At 35.5% G+C, this 26,720-nt stretch overlaps 4 protein-coding genes across 6 annotated transcripts; 3 read left to right on the top strand and 1 right to left on the bottom strand.

The window, feature by feature from the left end:
• The first annotated feature begins 146 nt into the window (after window positions 1–146).
• LOC145569991 (ankyrin repeat-containing protein At5g02620-like) lies at window positions 147–3,650 on the top strand. The gene is made up of 4 exons (XM_081628968.1): window positions 147–543; window positions 789–1,245; window positions 1,358–1,767; window positions 2,335–3,650. The coding sequence occupies exons 2-4, from the start codon at window positions 924–926 to the stop codon at window positions 3,208–3,210; spliced, it is 1,608 nt and encodes a 535-aa protein (XP_081485094.1). The 5' UTR covers window positions 147–543; window positions 789–923; the 3' UTR covers window positions 3,211–3,650.
• Window positions 3,651–4,095: 445 nt separating this feature from the next.
• On the top strand, window positions 4,096–14,360 carry LOC145569990 (E3 UFM1-protein ligase 1 homolog). Its single transcript, XM_081628967.1, has 20 exons — window positions 4,096–4,441; window positions 5,121–5,432; window positions 5,548–5,814; window positions 5,904–5,951; window positions 6,302–6,367; window positions 6,454–6,557; window positions 6,832–6,925; window positions 7,008–7,064; window positions 7,287–7,704; window positions 7,784–7,938; window positions 8,116–8,181; window positions 8,277–8,345; window positions 8,442–8,534; window positions 8,652–8,717; window positions 11,487–11,533; window positions 11,689–11,752; window positions 12,593–12,670; window positions 12,766–12,828; window positions 13,350–13,442; window positions 13,856–14,360. Exons 1-20 carry the CDS (start codon window positions 4,268–4,270, stop codon window positions 13,970–13,972), a joined length of 2,451 nt encoding a protein of 816 aa, XP_081485093.1. The 5' UTR covers window positions 4,096–4,267; the 3' UTR covers window positions 13,973–14,360.
• A 1,023-nt stretch (window positions 14,361–15,383) lies between these two features.
• Window positions 15,384–26,014, top strand: LOC145569989 (uncharacterized). Of its 3 annotated transcripts, none has more exons than XM_081628964.1 (10): window positions 15,384–15,897; window positions 15,998–16,075; window positions 16,160–16,240; window positions 16,667–16,821; window positions 16,960–18,179; window positions 18,833–18,944; window positions 22,347–22,495; window positions 22,849–22,900; window positions 25,271–25,424; window positions 25,602–26,014. In XM_081628964.1, exons 1-7 carry the CDS (start codon window positions 15,493–15,495, stop codon window positions 22,369–22,371), a joined length of 2,076 nt encoding a protein of 691 aa, XP_081485090.1. In that variant the 5' UTR covers window positions 15,384–15,492; the 3' UTR covers window positions 22,372–22,495; window positions 22,849–22,900; window positions 25,271–25,424; window positions 25,602–26,014. The 3 variants fall into 3 exon arrangements, with proteins under 3 accessions (XP_081485090.1, XP_081485091.1, XP_081485092.1); XM_081628966.1 differs by having other exon boundaries at window positions 15,683–15,811; XM_081628965.1 differs by lacking the exons at window positions 22,347–22,495; window positions 22,849–22,900; window positions 25,271–25,424; window positions 25,602–26,014 and having other exon boundaries at window positions 18,833–19,128.
• On the bottom strand, window positions 24,300–25,859 carry LOC145572761 (uncharacterized). The gene is made up of 3 exons (XM_081631730.1): window positions 25,551–25,859; window positions 25,197–25,373; window positions 24,300–24,786 (listed from the first exon to the last, which is right to left on the bottom strand). The coding sequence occupies exons 1-3, from the start codon at window positions 25,857–25,859 to the stop codon at window positions 24,595–24,597; spliced, it is 678 nt and encodes a 225-aa protein (XP_081487856.1). The 3' UTR covers window positions 24,300–24,594.
• Window positions 26,015–26,720: the final 706 nt, after the last annotated feature.

Raw genomic sequence — 26,720 nt, 5'->3', positions numbered from 1 at the left:
ATCATTTCCATTAGAGTATAACACATTACACATGTTCATAATACACAGATTAACGCATGATTTTATTAGAAGTTTTACATAAGCGGATATGATACTTTTGTTTTATTATGTGGGTGGTGAAAACTAAACGAATATGTTGATCATGGGAATGTCAAATACAGCGCGCGGTTGCGAGTTGAGACCCAACAAATTGCCCACCACCACTCCAGACAACCACACTGCTTCTTTTAGCATTTTGCTCCTATTCTCTCTCCTCTTTTCTCTCTCCAATTTTTATTTGCAATCTAAGCTTTACATAAAGAATTCATCTTTATTAATTTTTATTTTAGGTTCTCTTCTAAATTTCCAGATTTTTTAATAACCAAAAGTGAATAAAAGTTGCTTAACATGTGCCACAACATTTTTGATTGATCGTCTTCTTCCTTTTCTTAGCCCTGTAAATTCATCCCTTAAAACCATATATTAAAATTTAAATAAAAAGTATAAAAGGGTATGTTGTTTTAATGGAGGAGAGCAAAAGTAGCTGTTTTTCTTCGTGTTCAGGTGATTCTTTCTCTCTCTTTTTTTTTCCTGCTTTTTTTGCATAATTTAATTTGATTTAATTATAACCCACTTTCAAACTTTAATGAACCAATAATTGAATTTAATATATACTGGATTTTCATGGGCTTTTTAATGCATCCGTGGTTATTAAGGAATTTGCCTTCATCATAAATGCTAAAATGCAATACGGAGTACAATAATTCTCAAGTTTGATTTGTTTTATTTTTTGTAAAATTCTTTTACAGGTAAATAATACAATGCCCAGAATTTGATATTGGGAGTATGATTGAATGAATTTTGAAGGGTTTATTGATCTGGGTTTTTTTAGCATGAATTTGTGAAAAAAAAATTGGTTTTTTCTGGGAAAAATAGATTGAAAAATGGAGGCAGGAAGCCCACCCCAGAAAAAGATGACAAAACAGTTGACTGGGAAAAGGGATGATACAAAACTTCATTCTGCAGCAAGAGCTGGTAATTTAGATGAAGTATTGGATATATTGAGTGGAACTGGAGAGGATGAATTGAAGGAATTGCTGATAAAACAGAATCAGGCAGGTGAAACAGCATTATATTCAGCTGCTGAATATGGGCAGATTGAAGTTATTAAAGAGTTGATCAAGTATTATGATCCTGTTGCTGCTAGCATCAAGGCTAAGAATGGATATGATGCATTTCATGTCGCGGCGAAGCAAGGGGATTTGGGTATGTTTTTTACATCATTTTGCAAGATCAGTACAAGTGTAGAACTTGCAGGTTTTGTTTAGTAGTTGGAAAACATTAGTTTTTGACATTGTCTGTGATTAAATTGTGGCAGTGACACTCAAATTGCTAATGGAGACACACCCTGATCTGTCCATGACCTATGATACATCCAACACTACGGCTTTGCAGACTGCTGCAACACAAGGGCATATCGAGGTGGTGAATTTTCTACTGGAGTCAGGGAGTGGCCTGGCAACCATTGCTCGGAGTAATGGTAAGACGGCTTTGCACGCTGCTGCAAGGAACGGACATGTGGCTGTAGTGAAGGCTCTCTTGGAGAAGGAGCCTGCGATTACAACAAGGACCGATAAGAAGGGACAGACAGCACTTCACATGGCGGTGAAGGGTCAGAATCTTGAGATTGTGGAAGAGCTGATTAAAGCTGGTTCTTCTTTGATCAATATGACTGACAGTAAGGACAATACAGCATTGCATATAGCTACAAGAAAAGGCAGGTGTCAGGTGGGTTTACATCAAATTTTTTCCCCTACTTAGTTATATGCATGTCTATTGCTGGAATGATTCATGGTGGACATTGCGGTTGGAGTTGTTTATAGAATATGATGATCATTTTGGTAAATGAAACTTACTGACTTACTGTTAGGATAGTCACCAAAGTGGCAATGTGCATGACATTTGAACTTTGATAAAGAATTCAAGAACTAGATGATGATAGCTCATAGCCTCATAGTCCCTCGGCCTATTGTGATGCAGATTACTACATTTTTAATTTTATGTGCTGAATTGCGTTGTCGGGTAAGGAAAATAGAACAGCAATCGTGGGAGGTCTGGGAATTGGTCTTGGGAAATTTAGTTGTTTTGATCCTACTTCATTGCTTCCCTTGTATTTATGATGTATAGCCTGTTGATATAGATCCAGTGCTCTCTTATGACAGCATCTGATGATACTTCTTTAGAAACAAGTTTTTATATATGTAATTCAATGAGTAGATTGTAAAGATGCTGAATGTAACTGCTTTGGTTCCGTTTACTGTGAAGTGAAACTGAATTGTTCTTTCCATGTCACAGATTGTAACTAGATTATTAGCTGAAGACGGAACAGACACCACAGTTGTCAACAGGGCAGGTGAAACTGCCCTTGACACGGCTGAGAAAATGTCGCATCCACAGATTTCAGAAACCCTCCGGGTACATGGGGTTCAGAGTGCCAAAGTTATCAAGCCTCAAGCAACCAGTAAAAATGCCCGTGAACTTAAGCAAACCGTGAGCGACATAAAACACGAAGTCCATCACCAGTTAGAGCACACTCGTCAAACAAGACGTCGTGTCCAAGGAATTGCAAAGCGGATCAACAAGATGCACACCGAGGGCCTCAATAATGCCATCAACTCCACCACCGTGGTTGCTGTGCTCATAGCAACTGTTGCTTTTGCAGCCATATTTACTGTTCCAGGCCAATATGTTGATGACCCGAACAATATACCTCCAGGAAGTTCCCTTGGAGAAGCAAACATTGCACCAAATGCAGCATTTATAATCTTCTTTGTTTTTGACTCGATTGCCCTTTTCATCTCCCTTGCTGTTGTTGTGGTTCAAACCTCTGTAGTAGTTATAGAGAGCAAGGCGAAGAAGCAAATGATGGCAATCATTAACAAACTCATGTGGTTGGCATGCGTTCTCATCTCCGTGTCATTCTTGGCTCTATCTTTTATTGTAGTAGGAACTAAAGAGAGGTGGCTTGCCATTGGGGTGACGATCATAGGAACAACAATCATGGTGACTACTTTGGGTACCATGTGTTATTGGGTGATTCAACATCGAATGGAGGCAAAGAGCCTTCGGAAATCCTCCCTAGAAAGCCGGTCAAGGTCTTGGTCTGTCTCAGCAATGTCTGATACAGAGATTTTAAATGCAGAAAAGTTCAAAAAAATGTATGCAATTTGAAGTCTCTAAAGCTGTATGTTATATTCTCTCAAGTCACAGCAGCTCCAAAGCCTCAAAGTTACTGATGCAGCATCACTATCCTATGTAAATTCTTCCGAGCTCGTCGATCATTTGTAAATTTATCACATTTTTCTGCATCAGTTTTTCAGCTGTTTATATCTATTATTAATCAAAATCACCACGGTGGTAAGTACTAAGTACTAAGTGGTGACGGATTATAGGGAGGGAAAAATAATAAGAGCTTTTTTTTTGTCCAAGTGTTCCTAACTTATGTACAAAATCCTGAGGCCTCATGTAATTTGCTAATCTCCACTTTGAGTACCCTTCTTTCTCTTTTTCTTTTTTTCTCTCTCTTTTTCTCTCTCTTGTAATTTGCTAATCTCCACTTTGAGTACCCTTCTTTCTCTTTGATATATATAATCAATACTATACTTTTATCATTTTTTGTACCCTTCTTTCTCTTTTTCTCTCTCTTGTAATTTAGTGTTATTATAGGACAAGAAACAATGACGAAAACAAGATAGCAGTAGTAAACAAGTACATTACAACAACCAAGACGAGTTCATAAACGATTCCTTTACCCATTATAATTCATTTCAAATTCGATATATGGATTTTATGTATATACTTTACATATTAACAAAGTCTTTACACATATGACATACCCATGTCAAAAACAAACACGATTAATGCTGAGCACAAGTTTAAGAAACATAGACTAATACGAGAAGTGGCCATATCTAATGAGTAGTGAACTATTGAAATACCCGATATAACGTTAGTTTGACTTAGATCACCAACTTTTCAAGCTTTAAATATATAAAGTAAAAGTTACCATAAAATTTGTAAAATTCACCATACAAAAGTATTGGTATTAACTTTTGATGTTTTGCAATAAAATAATCCATCCCATTTTAAAATATAGTAATAAAAATTCATGAACTTTGTTTTTCTTTTTAATCAAATCCTTAAACAGGTACTCCTTAATAACTTTCATTAGAGCTAAATTGAAGAACAGCAGAAACTTCTTTCTCAATCTTTTTCTCTCCTACAAACCATGGATGAAGAATTGCTGGAATTGCAGAAACAGTTCGAATTCGCTCAACAAGCTAAATCAAGTATTCGATTATCTGATAGAAATGTCGTCGAATTGGTTCAGAAACTTCACGACCTTCAAATCATCGATTTTGATCTCCTCCACACTGTTTCCGGCAAAGAATACATCACTCCTGTAATCTCCCTCTTTCAATCTCTCTTTTACAATTTCACATTTGATCGATTCATTGAATTTTATGTTTATTAAATTATCTCAATTTGGACTCAATTTTTGTTTATGTGATCGATTTCAGAGGTTTAGGGTTTTGCAATTAAATTTGAATTCGATTGTTAATTTAGTTTATTAATTCAATTTGATGAGTTTTTGTTGTGGCAATTGAATAGAAATACTGCGTAGCTGCTATTGAATTCTTAAGTTATGATTGTTGAATGTTTTTGCATGCTTATAAGTTTTGTGAATTTAATTCAACATCAACGCTATGCCAATGCCGTTTCGTCTTGATTGTGCCGCATAGTTCTACCTTAGGCGGCGTAAATGAGAGGATTTTCTATTTGATCCTTAATTAGTTAAGTATTCAATGATCATCTCCTACTTTACAATGAAAATAAAGTGTTGTAGACCTCGTAGTTGAATACTAGAATAAGTCAAATAGATTTAAATCATTATGATTAAAAATCTTAAGAATAGTGTACTTTTGTATGTAAACTTGAAATTATGACAACATTGGGCATGTTGCTTAAATTTTACAGTTTTGCAATTTTGGATGGTATATAAATAGTATGTGCTTAGTATGATTTATGTTTTGACAGTGAACTTGATTTCAAGAAGTTATTGTATAACTCTTATGCAACAGGAACAATTACGCTTGGAAATATGTTCTGAAGTAAAGAGGCTAGGGCGTGTTTCTTTGATTGATCTTACCGATAGTGTTGGTGTTGATTTATATCATGTTGAGAGACAGGCTCAAGTTGTAGTGTCTGATGATCCTGACCTTATGTTAATTCAAGGAGAAATTATTTCAAAATCTTATTGGGATACTATGGCTGAAGAAATTAATGAAAGACTTCAGGAGTGCAGTCAGATTGCGGTGGCTGAGCTTGCTGCACAATTACAAGTGGGTTCTGAGCTGATATCATCAATGTTGGAGTCACGGCTTGGGACTTTGGTATGATGCTTTCTTGAAAGATGATGATCAACAAACAATTCCCCTCTTTTGAATTTTGCTGAGCTAAAATATTAATGTTGATTTCTGTTGCTTCACATCCATGTGTGGTATGTAGATTAAAGGTAGACTTGAAGGTGGGCAACTGTATACCCCTGCTTATGTTGCACGTGTAAATGCAATGGTTCGCGGTGCTGCAAGGGGCATAACAGTTCCAATGAATTTGTCAGCCTTGTGGAGCTCTTTGCAGCAGTTACTGCAGGGAATGGATGGTGCTACTGGTGTGGCTGTGGACAACTCATTTTTCCAGACATTGTTCAATGGGTTGCTGAAGGAAGTGGAAATCCTTGGTTCTCTTCGTGCTGGAGTTCATTGGACACCTGCTGTAGGGTCCCTTTTTTTTTTTGTGTTTCTTACCACTCTTTTAGATAGATGAATAAAAGTTACACGTGGATTGACTTATGATTTTACCAGGTCTTTGCTTCAACTCAGAAGGAATTTTTGGATTCTTTCCTTTCACAGGTTTGAAGCTTACCTGAAATATTGTGCTACAAGCCTATATCCACTTCCTCTCTGTGTATTTATATTGTGACATTAAGTGTGCAAGCTGTACCTGAAATTATTTTACCCTGTAGGAATTTTCCATACAAATGTGAATTACTTGCTCATCAAGTGTACTGGACTACTGGTTTACCATGTGTCCATGTGCCATATATAGTAATTTGCTACATATATTCATTGCGGTGTCCAGATCTTAATAGGAACAGGCTAGGTAGATTTTATGTAAAGGGCTTTCTCTCAAAGACATAATGAAGGAATGTTAGTTTATTCCATGTGGTGAGTTCTCATGTTTCCTCTATATTCTATGGCAGAATTCCTTCATAAGCTATGACTCTCTTCAAAAATTAGGAATACCCCAGCCCACGCAGTACTTACAGGTAAACTGCTGCCCTTTTACTGATCCGTTAATTATCCTAATTGTATTTTCCCCTTTTCTAACTGAAATTTAATGCCCTCAATATAGTCCAGGTATCCTGAAGGCATTCCTTTGGTAACTATGTTTATTCACCCCTCAATGATTGAGATGTTAGATGCAGCTATAGAGGATGCTGTTGAACGTAATAGCTGGTGAGTGTTTATAGATTAGGTGGCTCTGTTTTGATTAGAATGTCAGTTATGTTTGTGTCAGTTAGAAACTCTATTGCATGACAACTAGATTGCTTGCTTGTTTCAGCCCTCAACTCTCATTGTAATTTTTCATGGCTCCCGTATAATTTACTAAAAGTACGTGACATGTTAATTTTACCTTTTTAGTAGAGAACATGTATGGCTACTGTGTTAGTTCACTTGTATGCTATTGGACTTTTCTTTTTCCGTAGATCTGATCCGTGATGGATTTCAGGATTGATTCTCTTACAGTGCTGCCCTCTTTATGTGACTCACAAGATGCATATAAGATTTTGTCCTTGTGCCCATCTGTACAGTCTGCACTTAAGGTGACATCTCTGAGTCCATAAAAATATACCTTCATTTTATGGTATGTTTGCTTGTCCTAATATAAGTCATTCCTGGTCTCAGTCCAACAGAGCACTCATTGTGGGAGAATCGTATGTCCTTAGCGATGGCTTTATAAAGGTATGGGATATGGATCCTCGAAAGTCGATCGGCTTTTCAACTCTTAGCCTGACCAAGACCTTAATATATGATGAGCATGTTTAAGGACTTGGTTAAGTGTTTGGATCACAGATATTCTCCTATGTTTTTTTTTTTTTTTATCATTTGCTACCTCTCTTACAATATAACTTATTATTTACTAATGAAATTGAATGCTTGCAAATCGTATGTTTTATTGTAAAGGATGTCTTCACTCGACTAGATAAAGAGATGCAAACCACCATTCCTATATCTACTGCTTCCAAAATAGATGATGAGAAACAACCAACCAAGGAAAGCAAGGGTGGGAATGACTCAGGTAGATTATTTGAGTTAAATGATGTCAGTACTGAGGGCGGAAATAGACCAGCCATGGATAGAGGTTCAAAGAAGAAGAAAGGAAAATCTTCAGGGAATTCTAGGAGTTCTGCCGCTGAAAGTGATCTAAATAAACAAGAACCTATTCCTTCGAAATCTAAGAGAAACCAGAGAAAAGGCAAGGATACTTCTGTTTCACATGTTTCAGAGTCAAAAAGATCAAAAGAGGATATTGTTGGTGTTCCTTCAGATGAGTGGATAATCAATAAAGTATTGGCTTTGGTTCCTGAGTTTGAAGAGCAAGGTTGGTGAAATAATTATTTGTTCTACTTACTGTTATCATCTATTGTCTAGAGTTGTTACATAGTCTTCTTGTGATATAGATGTGGATGATCGTGAGACAATTCTTAAACCCCTGGCAAATCAGTTGAGGCCTATGCTGGTCACTTCATGGAATGAAAGAAGAAGGGCAATGTTAGCTGAAAATTCAGATAGAATGAAACATGTGCTTGATAACTTGCAAAAGAAGCTTGATGAGGTTTGTCTTCTTGTGTGACCGTGTCTTGTTATCTTGCTGTAATAGCATATCAGTTCTCTTATCTGTAACTAGTCTAGTGAATGGCAGCCAATCTGTTGAATCTAGGAGCTACTATGGCTTTTAGTATGTCTTGCATTTCCTCTTTCTTCCTATCTTATCTCTTTGTTTCTTGTCCAGTCTTATATGAATATGCAGCTTTTTGAAAAAGCATTGGACTTGTTTGAAGATGACCAAGCAACATTTGTGAGAAACTTCTTTTCTGTTACACGTCACTTGGTAAATTATCACTTTTTCATTGGTGTTGGTGATTTATCTTTTCCCCTTTTACTTTGTTGCAGGTTGTATTACACAGACATTTGCTTAGAACTACTGGAGCCTCAATTGCTGACATGCTTTTATGTAACTTGGTACTGTTGTCGCAAGGCTGTCATTTTAATGTTGTGGTAATTAATTTTTTTAATAATTAATTTTTTCATGTGAAGTAATGGCCTTTTGGAACTCAGGATGTCTACAACAAATTGAAGAATGGAATTCCAGTAGAAGAATTGCAAAATTCAGAGCCTGTGTCTCTCAGTTCTGGGGAAAGGACTTCCATTGTATGTATTTAAGTGGCTTCTGTTTTCTGTTTATGTAGGACTAACTTTTGGCACATATTGATTTAGACCATAGGAGTTTGGGATTTAGTATGTGATCAAGTTCTTGTTTTATTTTAGGCAAAGAGTTTGCATGGTTCACTTTCAGTCAAGGCTGTCGCTTTGGTGGAGTCTTTGGAAGGAAAGGTTGATATACCCATCATTTACAAACTGATTTCTTGCTTCTTTTTCTTTCTGTCTGAAACATTTCCTGTGAAGACACTTTGTTCCCGTCTGCACTTGACTACTCTATGTGCTTTATGCATTGTGCTCTTCTTCTCTTTTTGATGAACAATATGTGTGTCCTAACTTGTGTTAAATTCATTATTCTGTTGAAGTTGAAGTTAGTCTGTCACCCTGTATAGTTTTCATTTGCTGATTTTTGCTTACCGCATGCAATCTTGAAGACCTCTCCTGGACTTCTATATTGCTGCAACCCTAGGTGTTTAGAAACTAGTACTACTAGAATATCTAGTTTAAAACTTTAAATAGTAACCTGAACAGCATGAAGCAAATAGGATTCCAAATGAGTCAACAATGACCACATTGCAAGGCTAATACTCCATGGTGACCACCAGTAGCTGAGTAGTATCTTGAATGTGTGTTTGTCTTAAAGTTTTGAGTTGCTAGAAATATGAATTCATGTAGCTATGAAAGCCAATAAGTTCTCAAACAAGGCATATCAGACAAAAAAAACCTAAGCCTTGCCTTGAAGACTTGTTTAGTACATCAGTGATAGATTTGAAGATTATAAGGTTCTTAATGTTGCCCAAGGACCAGATTAGTTGAGTAGGCTTTGTATGTCACATTGTCACTGAACCCAAGCCGCCCTATGAAAGACCATTTGGAATGTTTGTGATACCTTTTGGGGCCAGCAAAGTCACTCAACAAATGCCAGAGGGAAGCTTCCATGGGTCAGCTAATGGACTATAGGATAAAAGCTTACATTTTTAACATCTAAAAACTAACTACGGCTTACCAGGGAAAAAGCCATTTGTCATACCAAGAGATATCTTTGGAATATAGTCAAAATATGTAGATAAAAATTGTAGGTTAGTCTTCCAAGATCAAGAGTTGACTTTCAAGGTTGGCTGTAGTTGTCTGTACTTTGGACCACAATGCCTTGAAGGTTTTTATTCACACGAGTGCTAAGTGTTATGAAATAGGTGGTTTTGTGTTTGATTTGTGCAGAACAATAGTTAATGAAACTTTAAAAGATGAAGATAAACAAAATACAAAAGGATTTACTTGGTTCGGTAAATAAGACCTGTTCAATGGGTGGGGGATTTAGAGCTATTCTAATCTTCAATGGAGAACAAGAGGATTACAAGGGTTCTTTCTGATGTGGCTCAACCTAAATGACAACTCAAAGGTTCCTTTTATGACATAAGGAAACCCTAACAATACCCTTTGACAATTCAAGCAAACTTTTCGACAAGAGCTTTCACCTTTGACAGTTCTTCGTAAAACGGCCATTAACTTTCTCATTTCTTATCTAAAATGGGCATATGATCAATATTTGGAAAGCTACGAGATAAAGTTTCACCTCCAACTTCATCCACTTTAAAATCATTTGTAGATTGAGAGATATGTGGTTTTGAATTCAGTTCATCGCAATTCTTCATTGATTTTAAGGCACAAATAACACTGAGAATTAAATAGCTTAAGCATCATTTATAGCAGAACATAGGAAGAGGAAGATGATTTTTGTTAATAAGATGGGAATTACATCAAATGTGAACAATAATTCCACATTTGAGAGTGGAATCTCTTCCAATTTAGCTTACTAAGCTAAGCCAAATTACTTAATCAATGTTCCTGATGCTATTCCCTTCCTAATCTTCTCTTATTTATGGTATTACTTCTCTAACTAACTCACTTACATTCCTCCTCAAGACTATGCTAAATTATATTGCACTACCTTATATGCCCCCCTTCCCCCCTCTTCATATCAAATCATAACGTTGAGCTCCTTGCCTCCTCCTAGAAGATTGAGTATCTCAATAGGAGCTAGAGAGAATACTCTTTGATTCCCAACCCTGACACTTTTGAGTCAAATGCGTCCTTACTTTTAAGTGTAAGATTGAAGTGTTTTTTTTGGTATCTAGGAGAAGGATAGCAACTGCAATATTAGAAGTATAATCAGTTGTAAATTAAAATTTATATATGGAGGTGCAGGGATTACACTTAGGACTTGTGGAGTAAGATCATTGAGACTTGGGATTCAAGGAATTTTCCTTAAGTTTAATGATTTGTGAAGTATAACCTTCTTGATGGTGCCTCAGGGCCCAAAATTGCCATTTTGGTCCAGTATTTATTTGGGCTCAAGATGGAAATATTGAAGTGACCTTGCAATGCCTACTTGGAAGCTTAGGATATAGGTGACTTTCCTCCAATTCTTTTCTTCATCTTCCAATGGTGTCTTGGTGGAGTCTTTTTTCTTTGTTTTATGGGGTTCTCTAGGTTCAAGAAGTGTAGGGGTCTTTATAGATTATTGGTCCCCAAGGACATTGGGTGATCCTAGGAGATTTCCTTCTCATTTTCATGCCCCAACAGGTATTGCAGATGTGTATCTTGTCACAGCCTTCAAAATAAGCTTTTCTTGGTGTCATGTAGTCCCCAAGGACTTGAAAGTTTACTGAAAGCCATGGTATATATGTTCAAAATTTCAGATTACTACCACTTTCTTTTACCAGCTTCTGATATGGTTCTCAAGCCTGACCCCAAGTCCAGCCTTATTCAGGATGCCATGTTGTTAAGCCTACTTTTGCCTTGGTTGACCTGTGTGCTATTTAATAGCGATTGATGTCTGCTTACTAGTGGAACGTAATTTTATTGGGCAGAATAATACTTCAGATGTATTTTTGTTCAGTTCTTTTCTTAGTGAGTAATACTTTAAATTTCTGCATGTGACAGCAAGTGGATATATTCATGACTGCATTGGCAACATTGGTGGAAGAAAGGTAATTATGATCTCTACTACCCCTAGCTGATGCTTCCGGGCATTGAAGGTTTTTAGTCTTGTGTCAAATGCTGGGATAAATTTTGCATAGCAATATTTTGGTCCTTTGATATTGGCTTTGATAACTAACAATTTAGATGGATTTTGTTTCTTTAGTGGATTATTTTTGAAGAAGCTTGATAAGAAATTGGAAAAGGCACTATTGCATTCGTATCGCAAGGTATGTCTCTCCTGTTTTTGTTATTTCTTCTGTTCTGATCTGGGGTGCCTATCCCTCACATTACTTCCGTTATTGCATTCATATCACAACGTATCTGATGAGAGAATAATGTTATGGTGTACTTGTTATTGTTTGGGTCAAGTTTTGCGTTTATGAATGAAGGAAGATGATTAGATATACAATAACTTTTTGTCGAATCTTGCTGACCTAGTATATATAGTTTGACATGCAATATAAGTGCTTTTTAGTGCTCAGCAGTGGGAATGTGTTTTTGCTTACTGTGGATTATGTTTCATAGGAGGTAATTTACACAGGATAAATAATTTCATACTGCATATGCCTATATGTTTTGAAAAGGTCAAGTTAGTAAAAGGCAATGCAGAACATCTAACTCATCTTATATTATATATCTTGGAATACTATCCTTCAGATTTATGTGGTTAGAATATGGGATTTATGTGTTCATCATGGCTCTATGGAGATGTTTTGGAAAATGCATTTTGTATCATTAGTTGTGATGTCTACTCTTGCCTAGCACATAATTGATGGTCTGTATCGACCTATATTGGCTTGGTAAGATTAGCTCAATATACACCTTTTACTGTGGGTAGGGACAATGTGGGTGTGCTGAGTTCAAATCAAGTGTCCATGGCACTGGGGCTACCCCGTGGCATTGCAATGGTTAAACCTAATGTATCTTAAAATAAAGTTATTATAGAACCTAGGTAATTAAATTACTTTAATTTTGAGTTAACCCTATGGTAAATTAGAGAACATGTTTGACAATGGTTCAATTACTGATATATCCCCTGGAATTTGATTTTGTGTAATGTTATCCAGGATCTCACATCTCAAGTATCCATGGAAAATGACCCAGTTTTACTTCTACCAAAAGTCGTCTCTTTGCTTTATTTGAAGGTCAGTTGACACTGTGCAGTTGACATCTTGTATTCCTTGTCACATGGAAATTCTGTTTGTTTTTCCCTGATGAGTTTGTTTTTGTTTTGTCATAGATTCATAATAAAGCTCTTCAGGCTCCAGGAAGAGCCATGTCTACTGCTGTTTCTCGGTTGAAGGTAATGCGTACGCGGTTGCATTGTTGCTTCTATTGTGAGATCTTAAATGCTAGGTTTTTATTCTGGATTTTCATTAAGGACTTGTGCCATACTCGGCATGAGATTCAAACATCAGAGAAATTATCCTTGTCCAAACTGTGAAAATCTTAAATGCATCTTGTTATGTATAATTGCATTATATGGAAATGTCTTGGTGTAAAATATCTGTGTCATCTTGCTGCTTGTAAATGAACTGTTCACAGAATTTCATGTACAATATGGTGTTATGGTGTCGAAGGGGGTGGAATTATGACACTTTTGGTTCTGTAATGGTCATATGTCTGTTATTCTGCATGTTTCTATGTCAAGAAGCAGTGTATGCTCTCTGAATTCTTCTTCGTAAAGATTTTTTCCTTCTTTAATGGCCTTTCAAAGACTTTTGTTTACTCTACTTTTATTTACCTTTGGGTTGAGACACTTTATCCAGAACACATTATGGTGACTGCTAGGGCATCTGAACAGTGTGTTTTGTCTTCTCTCAGGATAAGTTGGATGTTTCGGCTTTCAAAACCTTAATGGACTATCATTCTGCAACGGTGACACTTTTAGCATTGTTGTCAGCATCTACAAATGATGTGAGTGACTATAATATGTTCAAATTTGATTGCTGATTCTGTTATTAAATTTTGCCTTGCTTGTCATCTAGATTCTCAGGGATGATCATCTTGTAATCTTTTCTATTATTTAGGAACTAATGGCCCCACCAGGATTTTCATAAACTACAACATGCGTATTTATTTTACTGGCCTAAAATTTTTTTCTTTTTACCTGAGAACATTCTGCCCCATGAAAAATTGGAACTTAGGCGTTGTGTTCTGAGACATGAATTTGGTGTTGATCTTATCATGAAATAGTGCTCCCCTCATACCAATGTTAATGGGTTGATACAAATTTGCCAATCTTTTTAAATAGATGCCTGAGTTTTTTTTTTTTTTCTTCCCACTGATGCAATGTCTCTTACATTTAGCCAACTCAATTAATATATCAGGAAGACGACTGTGCATCAGACAGGATTGCAACCAAGAAGGAGCTTCTGGAGAGCCTGATGCCAACGCTGAAAGGTTTAGTTTTGGGAAGTACCCAACCTCAGGTTGCTGCTAGCTGATCACTCTGACGTACATGGTCATTCTAAGAATCAGATTAGAAAGACAGGGATTTATTACAAACACTTGCGCAGTAGCAAAAGCCACAGAAAAATCACTACCTAATTATTCCACAGCACATTGCAAATACTCTTTAGCATTGTATCAATCATGCAGCTTTTAGGGTATTTAGCAAATATTGTACATTAGTATCTACTCTTTAGTTATAAACTATTGACTTGGAAGCTTAGATTAATATCCTTACTGATAAAGTGGATTTTTTTGTTTTGTTTTTTTTTTTTTTTTGTTTAATAACTAGCATCAACATTGTCGTCTTTGTATCTTTACCCTCTATTTAAATTGAAAATTAGAACTTAGGCGTTTGTTCTGAGACATGAACTTACTGTTGATCTTATCATGTTTCAGCAGTACTAATACATTATTGGGAACCGGTTTAAATTGAAAAAGGGACAGTATTCAGATCAAATTTAATCAATCAATTAGGTTTCCAAATTGAAAGCTTTAATTTTCAAACTTTGTTCTGATTCGGTCCAATACCCTTTTAAAATTGGCTTTACAGCGGACTAATATACAAAACATGATACGGAGTAGGAGTTTATGAGGCTACTCAGTTCATCAGCCTGATTAACAAATCAGTCTACTTTGTTACAACTTCTTTCATTATTTATTTTTAAAGAATTAACCCATATTCCACCACCACGTCACAAGCATCATAGCCACCCAAAACCACATCTCTTTTCTTTGTTATCCTGCCAATCTACTCATTTCGTGTTGTCCTCTTCTTCTTCCTTTCTCAACTATAATAGCCTCAATCCCTAAAAAGACACTGGCAAAGAGTGTCAAGTAGGATCATACTAATCATTTAGGGGAAACATCTCTTCTGCGTCGACATTCTCAACCACAATTGGCGTTCGTGGTGGTGGTGTTGGTGTGGCTCGTAGAGGAAGAGAACCTATTATGTACATGATTGAATGAGCAAATGACCTCGGATGTACGGTACACTTGAGTTTATATAAGTATATAACGTAGAGAAAGAAGGTGGTTTCCCATTATTCGTCGACCTTAGGTCCTTAGCCCCGTTGCCTTCATGCTGTTAATCATGTAAATCTACTTTACTTCCCCTATTTAACCTAAAAAAAAGACTACTTCACCCAAGATAAACATTAGAATTTGTTATATACACCCAGGTATATTGTATATCCAATTAACCTAAGGTTAGTTTTTACTCTTCATTTAATGATAAAATAAAAAACAATCATCAAAATGGAAACAAACACTCATTGGTGTACGGTATACCCGGACGTATATAATAACCACTCGATAAACATAACTCGTACAAGCAGGCTGATGAACTTAAATTTTGCTAGAGTTTACCCAAATAAAAATAGGTCTGGCCCAATATCCTCCTGATTATCGTCTGCGTCTTCTTCATCTTTAAACCCTAAAAACCTCTGCACTCTGCAAATTACACCAAATTCCGCCATTGATAAACTCTCAACCTTGGCTAAAAACAGGGGCAAAAATGCAGCTCTTCGACCTAAACATTCCATATTCAGAATCAAATAAACAAACTCGCTTGAAGTTAGTTGTCAAAGCAATGGAGTTAGGTTATTCTGGAATCGCTTACAATCGTACAATCAAAGGTGTAATGTCGGAATCCGATCGTTGTACAATTTCTCCATTTCCGCTTTTCTCTCTCCTCAAGGCCTCTCCTTTTCTCTCCTCAACTGTTTCCTTTCATCGTCGTCTCCTCGGAGTTCCCGAAAAGTCTGCGTTTCGGCAGTACACTCGTTTGACAATGTTTGTTGAAACATCTGCTCAAGTTTCTGCTTTGAATTCGGGTAATCCGATTCTCAAGACTTATGATTTGATCGCTGTTAGACCTTTGAATCAGAATTCTTTTGATATTGCTTGTCTATCATCTCAGGTTTTTCATCATTTTTTATAATTGCATTTGTCATTTTTAATCGATGATTTTGAGAATTTTGTTGAATCATTGTGAATTTTGTTGAATTTTCTGTGGCTAGGTTGATTTGATTACGATTGATTTTGCTGAGAAATTGCCGTTTCGACTGAAGCTTCCTATGGTTAAAGCTGCTATAGCGGTTTGATTCTCGTGCTTTGTGTGTTTGTATTATTTTGAGATTTTATTTGTTTGATTGAAATTGACATTGCAATCGAATGTGCAGCGAGGAGTGTACTTTGAGATTATGTACTCAAGTCTGATGCAAGATGTTCAACTGAGGAGGCAAATGATTTCCAATGCCAAGGTGTGATGATTGTTGATTTATATGGCTATTTTTTAGCTAGCATTGCTATTTACTGCTAATATAGTGATATTATGCGATTGTGATAAACTCTAATTGTTGTATTGTATTGCCTTGAAAACAAGAAACGAAAATGCTGTGTGACATGTCTTTTGGAACCTCGTATTTTAGTATTTCCTATATCTGAGCATTAGCAGTAGTGTTATTTGTCAGTGTCAAGGAAGGGTTTGCTATTCATGTTGAAAAAATTGATTTAATGTATGACTACTAAATAAGGGTATTTGAATGTTGCTATTGTGATTTGAACTACTGCCTGTGTTATTTGGGAAAACTCGTTTGTGGTTGGAGTGGGATTAATGTGTAGTTGACTAAACGTGAACTTTTCTTATACCATATTCATAAATAACTCAAGCAATTTATTGACATCAGTTATTGGTGGAGTGGACTCAAGGCAAGAACTTAATTGTATCCAGTGCTTCTCCTTCGGTTTTTGAGCTTAGAGGTCCAAATGATGTGACTAATCTATTATCATTGCTTGGGCTTTCAAATGAGTGTGCGAAAGCGACTATATCTAAGAATTGCAGGTTTGCTTTCATTTTTGAAACCTCTATTCCTGCTTCTATTTTCCTCTTCAGGCAAGCTTGGAGGCATGATTAGTGCTTGATATATGTCACTTGCTCTTACCCTGTTCCTTATAACTACCTGTATTTTTTACCCTGCAGACTGTTACTAACCGATGGTATAAGAACAAAGCAGTTTTACAAAGAGGCAATGAGAGTTGACTTGATGCAACCTGGAGTGCAAACTGGTTCTAAAGAGCCTTGGATTGTTGATCATATTGATTGGGATCCAATTTCTAGTGGCGAAGGTGATTTGTTTTTAGATGATATGGAAAAGGCAATTGCCGAGTCTGGAAAAACTTCCAAAACCATTAAAGGCATTGATTCTTTTTCTATTGATGATCATATGCCATCTCATGATTTAAAATTAAACGATACAAGTTTTAGAGCGGAGGGTAAACAATGTATGTCCAGTAACTTTACAGAATTTAAGTCAACTTCCAAGGATCTCGAGGTGTTCAAAAAGACTGAGAAATTGCAAAGTGAGCCTACTTCTATGTGCAGCATGGATCAACAGGGCAATGCTGCTGAAAACAATAATCAAGCAAATCTGCTTGAATCTCTGCTGGCTTGCAATAATGATGAGGATGACAGTATTTATTCTGCAATAGCTCTACAAGAGTTGAAGAGCTCTGATGCACTTGAAACCACCACCTCTCCACTTCTACATAAATTAGTGCCGCAGGATCACGTTAATAATGCAGAAAATGTGTTTAGTGATAGTTTGAAGGAAATAACCTCAAAAGATGATGGTTTGGATGTGGGCTGTATTGCTGGTTCAAGGAAGGAGGTCTTGATGAAATCTGAGGGTCTTAATTGCAATGGTTTACAGACTGATAAATTGAAGTTAGCTTCTGATGTGTTGAACAGTACAGATGCTGAGATCTCAACTGAGATGCAATACTTTGATCAGTCATATATATCATACATTTCTAAATCATCTTTAGATGGAAAACCTCTGGAACCACAAGAAGATTCAGTAGCTGACAAAAACTCGACTTTACCTGCTAGAAATATGATGGATTTGGACTCATTTACTGAGAGAAACAGTAGTGATTATTTACTACATTGTGACCAGCAACCACTGGAGGAGGTGGAAGAAATTAAGGGGCATAAGGGAGATCACACTGAAGTCAAAACTGAATCTCAAGAGTTTATAGTTGCCGATACCATGCTACCATTGGATCCTCACCAACATGAAAAAAATGGAAATGATCTTTTAGTTGCAAAATCCATGTTTTCAGATGACATGATGAAATGTAGAAAACACGTTAAAGAGGTTGGTGAAGCTGATCATCAATCTTTGGGCAAAAATAAATTAGGTGATGTACTAATCCTATCTTGTTATTATAGTGTAATATGTTTATGTTCTCGTTGCATATTCTTTCTATTGCTTCGTTAAATTCTTGACTGAAGTTCAACCAATACACCAACCATCATGCAGTATATCATTATTATGTAATCCTCCTTAAGTAGTTTTTCTTTGATGTTGTTGTTGTTAAGGGAGGTTAGAAAAGCTGCCGGAAAACAGAGGAATTAAAATCTACATATTTATGTTTCTTGGAAATAGATTCTCTAAAGTTGTTTTACTCCCTGTCGAATAAATGCATCCCTTGGGATTGTGCGGAGTTTTTTGAGTGTTTGTTAGTAGCAGTGTTATATTGTGCAAGTGGGTTAATTTAATTATTTTAATGAAAAGATAATGGGGATCATGAAAGAGGGGATGTGAAAGAGATTGTTTTTTTTTTTTTTTAATTATTATTACTATTTTTATATTTACTAAAGTGGGGACCATGAGAGAGATGATTATATTTTTTGAGTGGAATAATGGGAAAAGAGTGAAATGATAAAATATGGTAGAAACTTACCAGGAATAGAAGTAATGCATTTATTTTGGAACGGACGATTAAGACAAGTGGTGTATTCATTCCTGAAATGATGCTTTTGCTAACTGTCTATATGCTATAAAATGCAGGTAATCATAAGGTGAAGCGACGGGATACAGGCAAAGTTATTAGGTTTCCTTTTAAGCGGTTATTTCAAGTTCAATTTAAGAAAAGAAATTCCATCCTCAAGACCAGGAAGAGGTCAGTATAGGGAGAAATTTTGGAGTTTTTCTGGGGCTGTGTTGGCTGTTGTACATGTCAGGCAGTATATACAAAATTATGAGCTTTGTTATTACCAGCCTTTTGTCTACATCATGTATTCATGTACTTGTGCAACATAAATTCTTTAGAAGAGATTTTCTAATCATGAGCTCATATTTTCATAGTTGGACAATTGCATTACTTCTCATTATCTGACCTACCTTATAATTGAGACTTAAGGTTGTACAAATAACTTCACCTATTTTCTTAAATAAGATGTTCAAACCCTCTCAAGCCTGTATTATCTTTTGGTCCTTCACAGGTCCATGTAGCCATATGTCGTGAGTCCCTGAGCCATAATGAAGTTCAGCTTGATTTGTTTGGAGTTTGGGGCCCCCCCAATAAGAGTTACCTTAAACCTTTGTTCACGATTACTTGTCTGAATAAGACTAAAGGATTAGAAATTTGTCCAATGTGAGAAAACTTGATAATAAAACAGAACACTGCAGAATTGGGAAGTTCAAAAGTTCTTCAGTTAAATTAAGTCTATAAAGTCCTTCCTTTGATCCCTACTTTTTTGAGGAGAGGGACAGCTGACTATATATCCTTGCATTTCTTTAGCTGAAATGATGGTCTTACTTGCTTTTTTGGTACGTTTATTTTTTTAATATCCTATAACATTACTGTAATTTCCTACTCAATCATTAGAAAACTGGGTATTAACTAACTAATGCAAATGATTAAGGGCTTTTTTGTTTTGTTTGTTTTTTGTAAGTTTGGGAAAAATGAAGGGTATTTACTATTTAGGAAACTACAGGAAAATTAATTCTGGGAAGTTTATTGAAGTTAACCCTTCTACATTTTCCAATAATTATGGAAATTGCCACTGTTATTTACAATATTTACATATAAATGTTTAATTTTTTAGAACTCATGAGCGTAGCTTCCATTTTATTAGAGTACTTCATATATAACTACATCCAAGCAATCATCTTTTGTATTGTAACTGTGCCAAGACACCATAGTTTGGATCTTGATTATTAAATATAGTCTTTAAGATGCATTCTAAGGCTGCTGGAGTAGGCATATTAGTATCAAATAAATATTTTGAAGAGAGAATGCCTCACAATGTTACAGGTTCTCACTATAAAGCTGAGGCTATGTGTGAAATAGGCGCAACTTTATTTATTTATTTCTAATTTTTTTTCACTTTTTTGTTTAGTGTGCCTCACGGCCCTCAATTCAGTAAGGCGCACTGGCCTTAAATTTGCTTCTTGAAATCATCATCCACAGCAATTATTATTATTTTTGTAACATCATATGTAAAAGAGGCTATTTAAAAATCATCATTTTAATCCGATAAAAGATCGTTGGGATTTTTAATTTTACGTTAAGAAAGGAATTAAATAACAGGAAGCATCTACTCAAGAAAAATCTCCTGCTTAGGCTAACAATCTTAACCTTTAGTTTTTTCTCTCCCTCTTAACAAATTATCTTGACCCATTTTCTTCTATGGAAAACTTTGAGTGGACTTGAATGGGTAAGTGGCTTCGTTAATTCCAATACTAGAGTCTGGTGACGTGTGAGAGGATAGCTACTTTAAAATGAGTTTGAAATTTTCCACCGAAATACTCTTTATTTATTTCACAGTGGCTCTTGAATAAGATATCTTGGGAGGGTGTTCCTAACTCTTGCTTATTTCTTACCTCAATTTGGAGTGGTGAATAGGAAAACCACATGTCATGTTCCTTGAATTTTTGCACACATAATACTTATTTGATCTCCTATATTTACCCCTCCAAATGAGATGATTGAGTGGAAGAGGTAGGGTAAGTGATATGGGAGGGAGTGGTTTATGGAGGGTGAACCTATAAAAAGAGATGGAAGAAAAATATTTCTTTGGAGAAGTAACAAGGTAGTGCTTGATGCGGAGATGTTTAAACCATTTGCTGTGACACTATTTGGCTTACTCTAGCATATGATCATTTTATTTTGCCTGCTACTGATTTGTCCATGACCTGTGATTAACATATTTTTGTTGAATCATTTTATGTATCGACTCTTCTAGGTGGACTAGGTCATAGAAAATTAGCGTGGTCATGTAGTCGCATGTACAATATCTCATGATTTTAATTAATTATTCATTTTTATTTTTGTAGACACCAGAGAAAATCTCACGTGTTATGTCAACTTATTCAGTATATGAAAATTTATGAGAACCCTTTGTACTGGTGATTTTGATTGTATCTGTCTGCTTTATTGCTCTTGCAATATTGTTCTTTAATGGATGTCTGAATGTCTCAGTGTGATTTCAAAACACTTGTCACAGAACATTCTAATGTCGAATGGTGTTATAATCCGCTGCACAGTGGTCTTTACATTATAAAACAGCCTATTTTTTATTTTTATGATTCAGGTGGAAATTCCGTAATTAGGTGTTTGATTATTTTTTGTATGACAAAAATAAACATGAAGATGGGATGAAAATTTATATATGCTTATTGTGGGTTCCATTGATAATATTTGCAGGTCAAGATTCACTGTCAGGTATGCTCTATTCTTCTAAATGACCTCAGTGCATCCACCATAGTATTACATGCTCATCCACCCCCCCCCCACCCCCCCACCCCACCCCACCCCCCCAGAAAGGCTCTTAGGAACATGTGAATCGGGTTATAGTATGCTGGTGTACTTGTTGAATATTTGAAATTATATTATATAGCCAATTATATACCCATACCCATTCATGTGCTTGCACAATAGAACATACCGCATTCCAAATACACTGGTCCATTTAATGAAATCATTGCTGAAATATTTTGTTTCTGCTGTGTAAGACTCTGAATTCTTCATGGCTAAGCAATTGGGGACTATTACTTGTTTCACTGGAGGAGATGGGGTAGTGGATTAGTCAATTCTATTTATAATGTTATGTTATAGCGGCTATTACAAAAATTCATTTAGTCTGATATTTTGCATTTTTCTTGGAAGGCATCACATGATGGAGACTCGTCTTTCAGTAAATAGACCCATAAACCTGATTATTTAAGGTTTATAGCCTTTTTTGCCATTACTTAATCCACTTGTATATAGAAAAGTACCATGCCTCCCTATGCCTTTAATCTTAATGATGGCATCCTCTAGGTTAAAGGATTCCTAGAATATACTTGAGGAACATTCCTTTTTTACCCAGCTGCTTCCTTTTCTTTAGCATTTAGACCTCACAGTCAGATTGTATGTGTTGCTGCTCAATTCAATTGTGAAGGTGGATCATTCTTGTTTTTGCTACTTCGTATTATTTTAAATTTTTAATAAAAATATTTTCTTTTGTTTTTTACTGTTTGGTGTTGGAGATGAGAAGCTAACAATATAATTGCCTTTGTATACCTTCTTTCCAACCAGAAGTGGATTTTCTTGCAAGGAATAAATGCATACGGCATCAGGTCTTGCTACCTGAGCTAGAGAAACCTCACAATGTTCCTGCCTTGCACTAGCTATTAAATAAACAAGCTTAAAGGAAGCTGGTACTGAGTAAATCTTTGCTGAAATTGGTGCGTGTAAATCCCTAGGTGTCCCCATGAGGTTTTAATTTATTTTCATGATTAAACGTGTGATTCTTTTTTTCCTTTTAATACTTCCTGGATTCTACTGCAAGTTTCCCAACTCTTTTGCTAACTGATAGAAGTGCTACTCATGTGCTAGCTGCATATCTTGTGTTATATTTCTAGTGGGACATAGGCACATAGCCTTACCGGCACCTGGAAGTATAATGGTTAACAAAATAATTATAACAATTGGCGGCTGCTGATTTTATGATTTATCATCTGAATAATTTGTGTGCATCTTATTCTATAATGAAAGATAATGATGATTTTAACAACTAATGCCTTTTCCCATTTAATAGGGGTCAGGTAGGTTGCGGCTCCATGTCGATCTAAGAAGTAAGCATTATGTCGGTTAGTAACTTAATTCTTTTCCTCTTTTATCATCTTTTTTTATTCTGTCATGTGCATAGCCATTTTCTGTTCTATGTGATATTTCTAAATTATAAGATTGTGATGGTCCTATCCTCCAGAGTCCAGGCCACTATCTTTTGGGGGATTTTCTAGCTATCAGACTACAGATGTTTTATTATTCTCTAATTCATTCCGATAGGTTTTATCTTCTTTTCTCCTGATATATACCGCTTGACAATATTTCCAAGACCTTAAAGTATTATAATTTCATTTATATTCGAATTCAAACTGTAGAATTTAGTGCAATTTTGGTATATTCTGAAAAATGTTGGTATTTGCAACTTTCCTTTGTTAATAGGAAGGGGACAAAATACTAAGTTGCTTTTGTTTTAAAAATGCAAAACTATGTAAAACTACCGGCTTAAAATTGTGTGAATTGATCTCGAGGAAGGTAACCATTATTATATGGTGTGCATTAAACATATATATCTATAAGTTTGTGTGATATTTATTTACATGCCAAATTTTCTAGAGTCCAACTTTGATATCTAAGACAGTTAACGTCTTTGAATGTATTCTCCCAGTTCTCCCCCCTTATCTCTGTCAGTCACAACATAGAAGGGGGTTGCACACTTGCACGGTATTTTTGAAGACCCATGTGATAAAGAGATAGATTGACAGAATCACTGGCCTAATAAAATAACAATGCAAATTATATCCTAAAAAGGAATATGTTGCTATTTAGAAAGGAGGAAGTATTGTGTTTTGGACAGGTTTGTATGGTTAATAATAGGGGTGGATGTATATACAACAAACCAGAGTCTGAAGTTTCTAAATATTAATTGAAGACTATAATACTTAAAATAGTTGCTAAAAAGAAATATGCTAGGCATTTGGCTAATATGAAGTAAAAACTGAAAGCTAAAAAACTACCAATGACATGATAGGTGTCCACATTATTAGTTAAAAAAAAATAATCATTTACAAATATTAGACTACACCGTGGGTTGGTAACCATTTGATGATACTGTAAACCATATTCTGAATACACCGCTGGTTGATACCATTTGATGACACGATAAAGGCATTGGGCTTACATAGAGTATGAATTATTTTATATTAATCTAATCATCTAGAAAATTGGCTAGCAATTCCGTCAAAGACGGGCAGGTAGTTTTACTAATATTATAATATGTTAGTTCCACGAGCGGCCGACAAAAGGAAAGTTGGCCGCCAAAATAGAGATTTTTTTGTCATAGTTTTTGCTGATTATCATTATGAGTTTCATCAATATAATATGCTGAGTTTGCATAATTAAGTGTAATCACATTATTAGTGTTACGGATTAAAATATGAAGAGATATTACAGCATTCTTACTAAAAGCCTGTCCAACTTTTATTTAATGTTCTATGGGGCCAAATAATGGCATAGAACTTGAACTAGTTCTTAATTGATTGGGGCATTCAAAATGGTGTACACTTGCTTTTACATGCATGACCCCGTCATGCAAAATACTATGCAAACTACTTTGAATGCTTATCAATTCTAGTACCATGTTACTTAGGATACTTCACCCACCAGAATTATATACATGATGAATTCCTAGGATTGCTGCTTGCTGTATGCTGCAATTTGAAAACAATGTTTGACACTTAAAAGTCTAACAAGCATTCTAACTGATAATGGACATTCTTCAAGGAACTAAATTGGTTGAAAGGGAGTTCAGGAGATGAATCCACTGCCCTTCATCCTCATCGTCTTCATCGCCTGCCATCTGATTCCATTGTAAGTCTTGGAAAGTGGTAGGCTGTTCGATTTCATCGTTCCTTGCAAATCGACCCCGTATTCTTGGCCTGCTATCTGCTAATGTCTTCCTGCATGCGTACTGATGGCCAAGCATTGCAACCATTGAAGAGTTAGTTAGGTGGTCTTTCTGTGCTATATGACAAAGATATAAAATGTTATCAAATACAAATTAATCATCTGGACTAGGGTTTGTAGTTTTTGCTAATGATAATTGAAATTCAGTGTTTGATTTGCTTCATACACGATTAATACCTGGTTGTTCTACTCATTTTAATCTACAGTGCTATTTAGATGACTGACTATCTTTACGCTGAATATATTTTGGCTTTCTCATGTCACCAAATCCTATAATTTCAAGGGGCTATTCATGTAACATAACTTAGTATTATTTTGTCTTGAGTTAGACATGTTTCAATTTACCAGGTTAATATTGTGGTTATGCTTGCTAGAATATTGGAATCTTGAAGAATGTACAGTTTCAAGTCTTACCTGAATTTTCTTGTTGAAATTTCTCTGGTTTCTCTTGCTGCGATACCTCTCAATTCTTTCTTTTTTCTCTTCAGGACTGTAGCGACATGCCTTAGTCATACCTTCAATGATAATGCTCGTACTTTCATTTGCCAATGGACTTCCAACTGGATGGTGGTGGCGTAAGGTTTGGAGTCCCTGTCACAAGAATGAACAACCATGTTAACCAGAAGGAATCTGGTTTTAAAAGTTAGTGGTGTTTCCTGATCTATGTATATATTGTCTTTTTAATAGATTTCCTAAGTTGTAACTAATTAGATCATGTCATTAATTTTTGGGTCTTTTCAACATATTTGAAGTGATTTGAAGAATTACCTGATCCAAATCACCTGTGCTAAAAACCCTTCTAACCGACCCAATATCCAGGTCATGAAGTCCAACAGGAGATGAAACATGTTGGTAAAACCCGTTTTTATGGAGTGAGTGGCTACTAAGGCTTCGCTGCATCAAAGAGGCAGTAGTATTTGGTGGGTGACTACTGGTACAACTTAGAGGTGAATTTGGTGAGCCCATATAACTACTGCTGGTACACCCGCTCCCTGTACTTGTGTTCCCATTGGTGTTTGCTAGCATGAAAGCCTCATTAATAGAATCGAAATCGCCTGCAAGAGACTGGACTAACATTGGCGATAAATTAGAGGGGTAATTTTGGTTAATGAAATCAGTGGAATGATCAACAAAAGAGCTGTTATTATGACAATACATGGTTAGTGCTTTTTTTTTCAGAAATGAAATACAAGATCTTGAAAATTCAATTGAATATAAATGAAGATTTTTTGTGCTCTTGCCAACTTATATATATATATATATATATATATATATATATATATATATATATATATATATATATATATATATATATATATATATATATATATATATGAGATTATTGTAAGGAGCTTTTCTCTAATGCAAAAGCGTTGACTCATTACCTACATTCTTGTCTCTCTAGCAGTACCAGTGTACCACCACTTCCCGAGTTCCCCACCCAAAAAAGTAATTACAGTATCCTTTTCCTTAATCTATGTTAATCATACCTTAATAAAGAGTTTTTAATCTCATGTAAAGTCTAATCAATCCTTTTAACTTTATGATTATATTTTATATACTAATTTTCGCCTCAGGGGACACTTAAAGGTTTCATTTAGGAATTAACTTGGGCTATGTTTCATGATCTAATAAAAGATAACTATAAATTTTAAGTTATTGAAATTCTATTATGTTCAATTAGCTCAAAAGAGAGTTAGATGTCCTTTATTTTTATCAAACCTTCAAATATTTGCGAAAATAGATGTTGTAATCTAATTGTTGGTTGGTATTTTAATAAAATATTCTAGTATTTTTATCATCTAAAATCAAAAGTAAAATTTATTCCCATGTGTTTTATAGGTAGTAATACTAATAACAGGCTAAATACAGTAAAAACTAAAAAGAAAAGATGGAAAAAGAAAAAGGGCCCAAAATGAAGATAAGCAACAGTAAAAA

This window comes from Chenopodium album, chromosome 12 (assembly GCF_948465745.1).
Source record: "Chenopodium album chromosome 12, dcCheAlbu1.1, whole genome shotgun sequence".
NCBI classification, from domain to species: domain Eukaryota; kingdom Viridiplantae; phylum Streptophyta; class Magnoliopsida; order Caryophyllales; family Amaranthaceae; genus Chenopodium; species Chenopodium album.
Note: the sequence above shows the minus strand (reverse complement) of the source record. Positions and strands in the feature narration are given on the sequence as shown.

What these genes read in the sequence shown, in the direction of transcription:
- LOC145569991 (XM_081628968.1), top strand. Translation starts at nt 924, where the DNA reads ATGGAGGCAGGAAGCCCACCCCAGAAAAAGATGACAAAACAGTTGACT. An exon ending in GGCGAAGCAAGGGGATTTGG is followed by an intron (nt 1,246 to 1,357) that starts GTATGTTTTTTA and finishes AAATTGTGGCAG; the next exon opens with TGACACTCAAATTGCTAATG. An exon ending in CAAGAAAAGGCAGGTGTCAG is followed by an intron (nt 1,768 to 2,334) that starts GTGGGTTTACAT and finishes TCCATGTCACAG; the next exon opens with ATTGTAACTAGATTATTAGC.
- LOC145569990 (XM_081628967.1), top strand. Translation starts at nt 4,268, where the DNA reads ATGGATGAAGAATTGCTGGAATTGCAGAAACAGTTCGAATTCGCTCAA. An exon ending in TGGATTCTTTCCTTTCACAG is followed by an intron (nt 5,952 to 6,301) that starts GTTTGAAGCTTA and finishes ATTCTATGGCAG; the next exon opens with AATTCCTTCATAAGCTATGA. An exon ending in TGTCAGCATCTACAAATGAT is followed by an intron (nt 13,443 to 13,855) that starts GTGAGTGACTAT and finishes TTAATATATCAG; the next exon opens with GAAGACGACTGTGCATCAGA.
- LOC145569989 (XM_081628964.1), top strand. Translation starts at nt 15,493, where the DNA reads ATGCAGCTCTTCGACCTAAACATTCCATATTCAGAATCAAATAAACAA. An exon ending in TGGTTAAAGCTGCTATAGCG is followed by an intron (nt 16,076 to 16,159) that starts GTTTGATTCTCG and finishes TCGAATGTGCAG; the next exon opens with CGAGGAGTGTACTTTGAGAT. An exon ending in ATCCTCAAGACCAGGAAGAG is followed by an intron (nt 18,945 to 22,346) that starts GTCAGTATAGGG and finishes CTTTCCAACCAG; the next exon opens with AAGTGGATTTTCTTGCAAGG.
- LOC145572761 (XM_081631730.1), bottom strand. Translation starts at nt 25,859, where the DNA reads ATGTTAGTCCAGTCTCTTGCAGGCGATTTCGATTCTATTAATGAGGCT. An exon ending in GCACAGGTGATTTGGATCAG is followed by an intron (nt 25,374 to 25,550) that starts GTAATTCTTCAA and finishes TTCTTGTGACAG; the next exon opens with GGACTCCAAACCTTACGCCA. An exon ending in ATTTCAACAAGAAAATTCAG is followed by an intron (nt 24,787 to 25,196) that starts GTAAGACTTGAA and finishes CTTGGCCATCAG; the next exon opens with TACGCATGCAGGAAGACATT.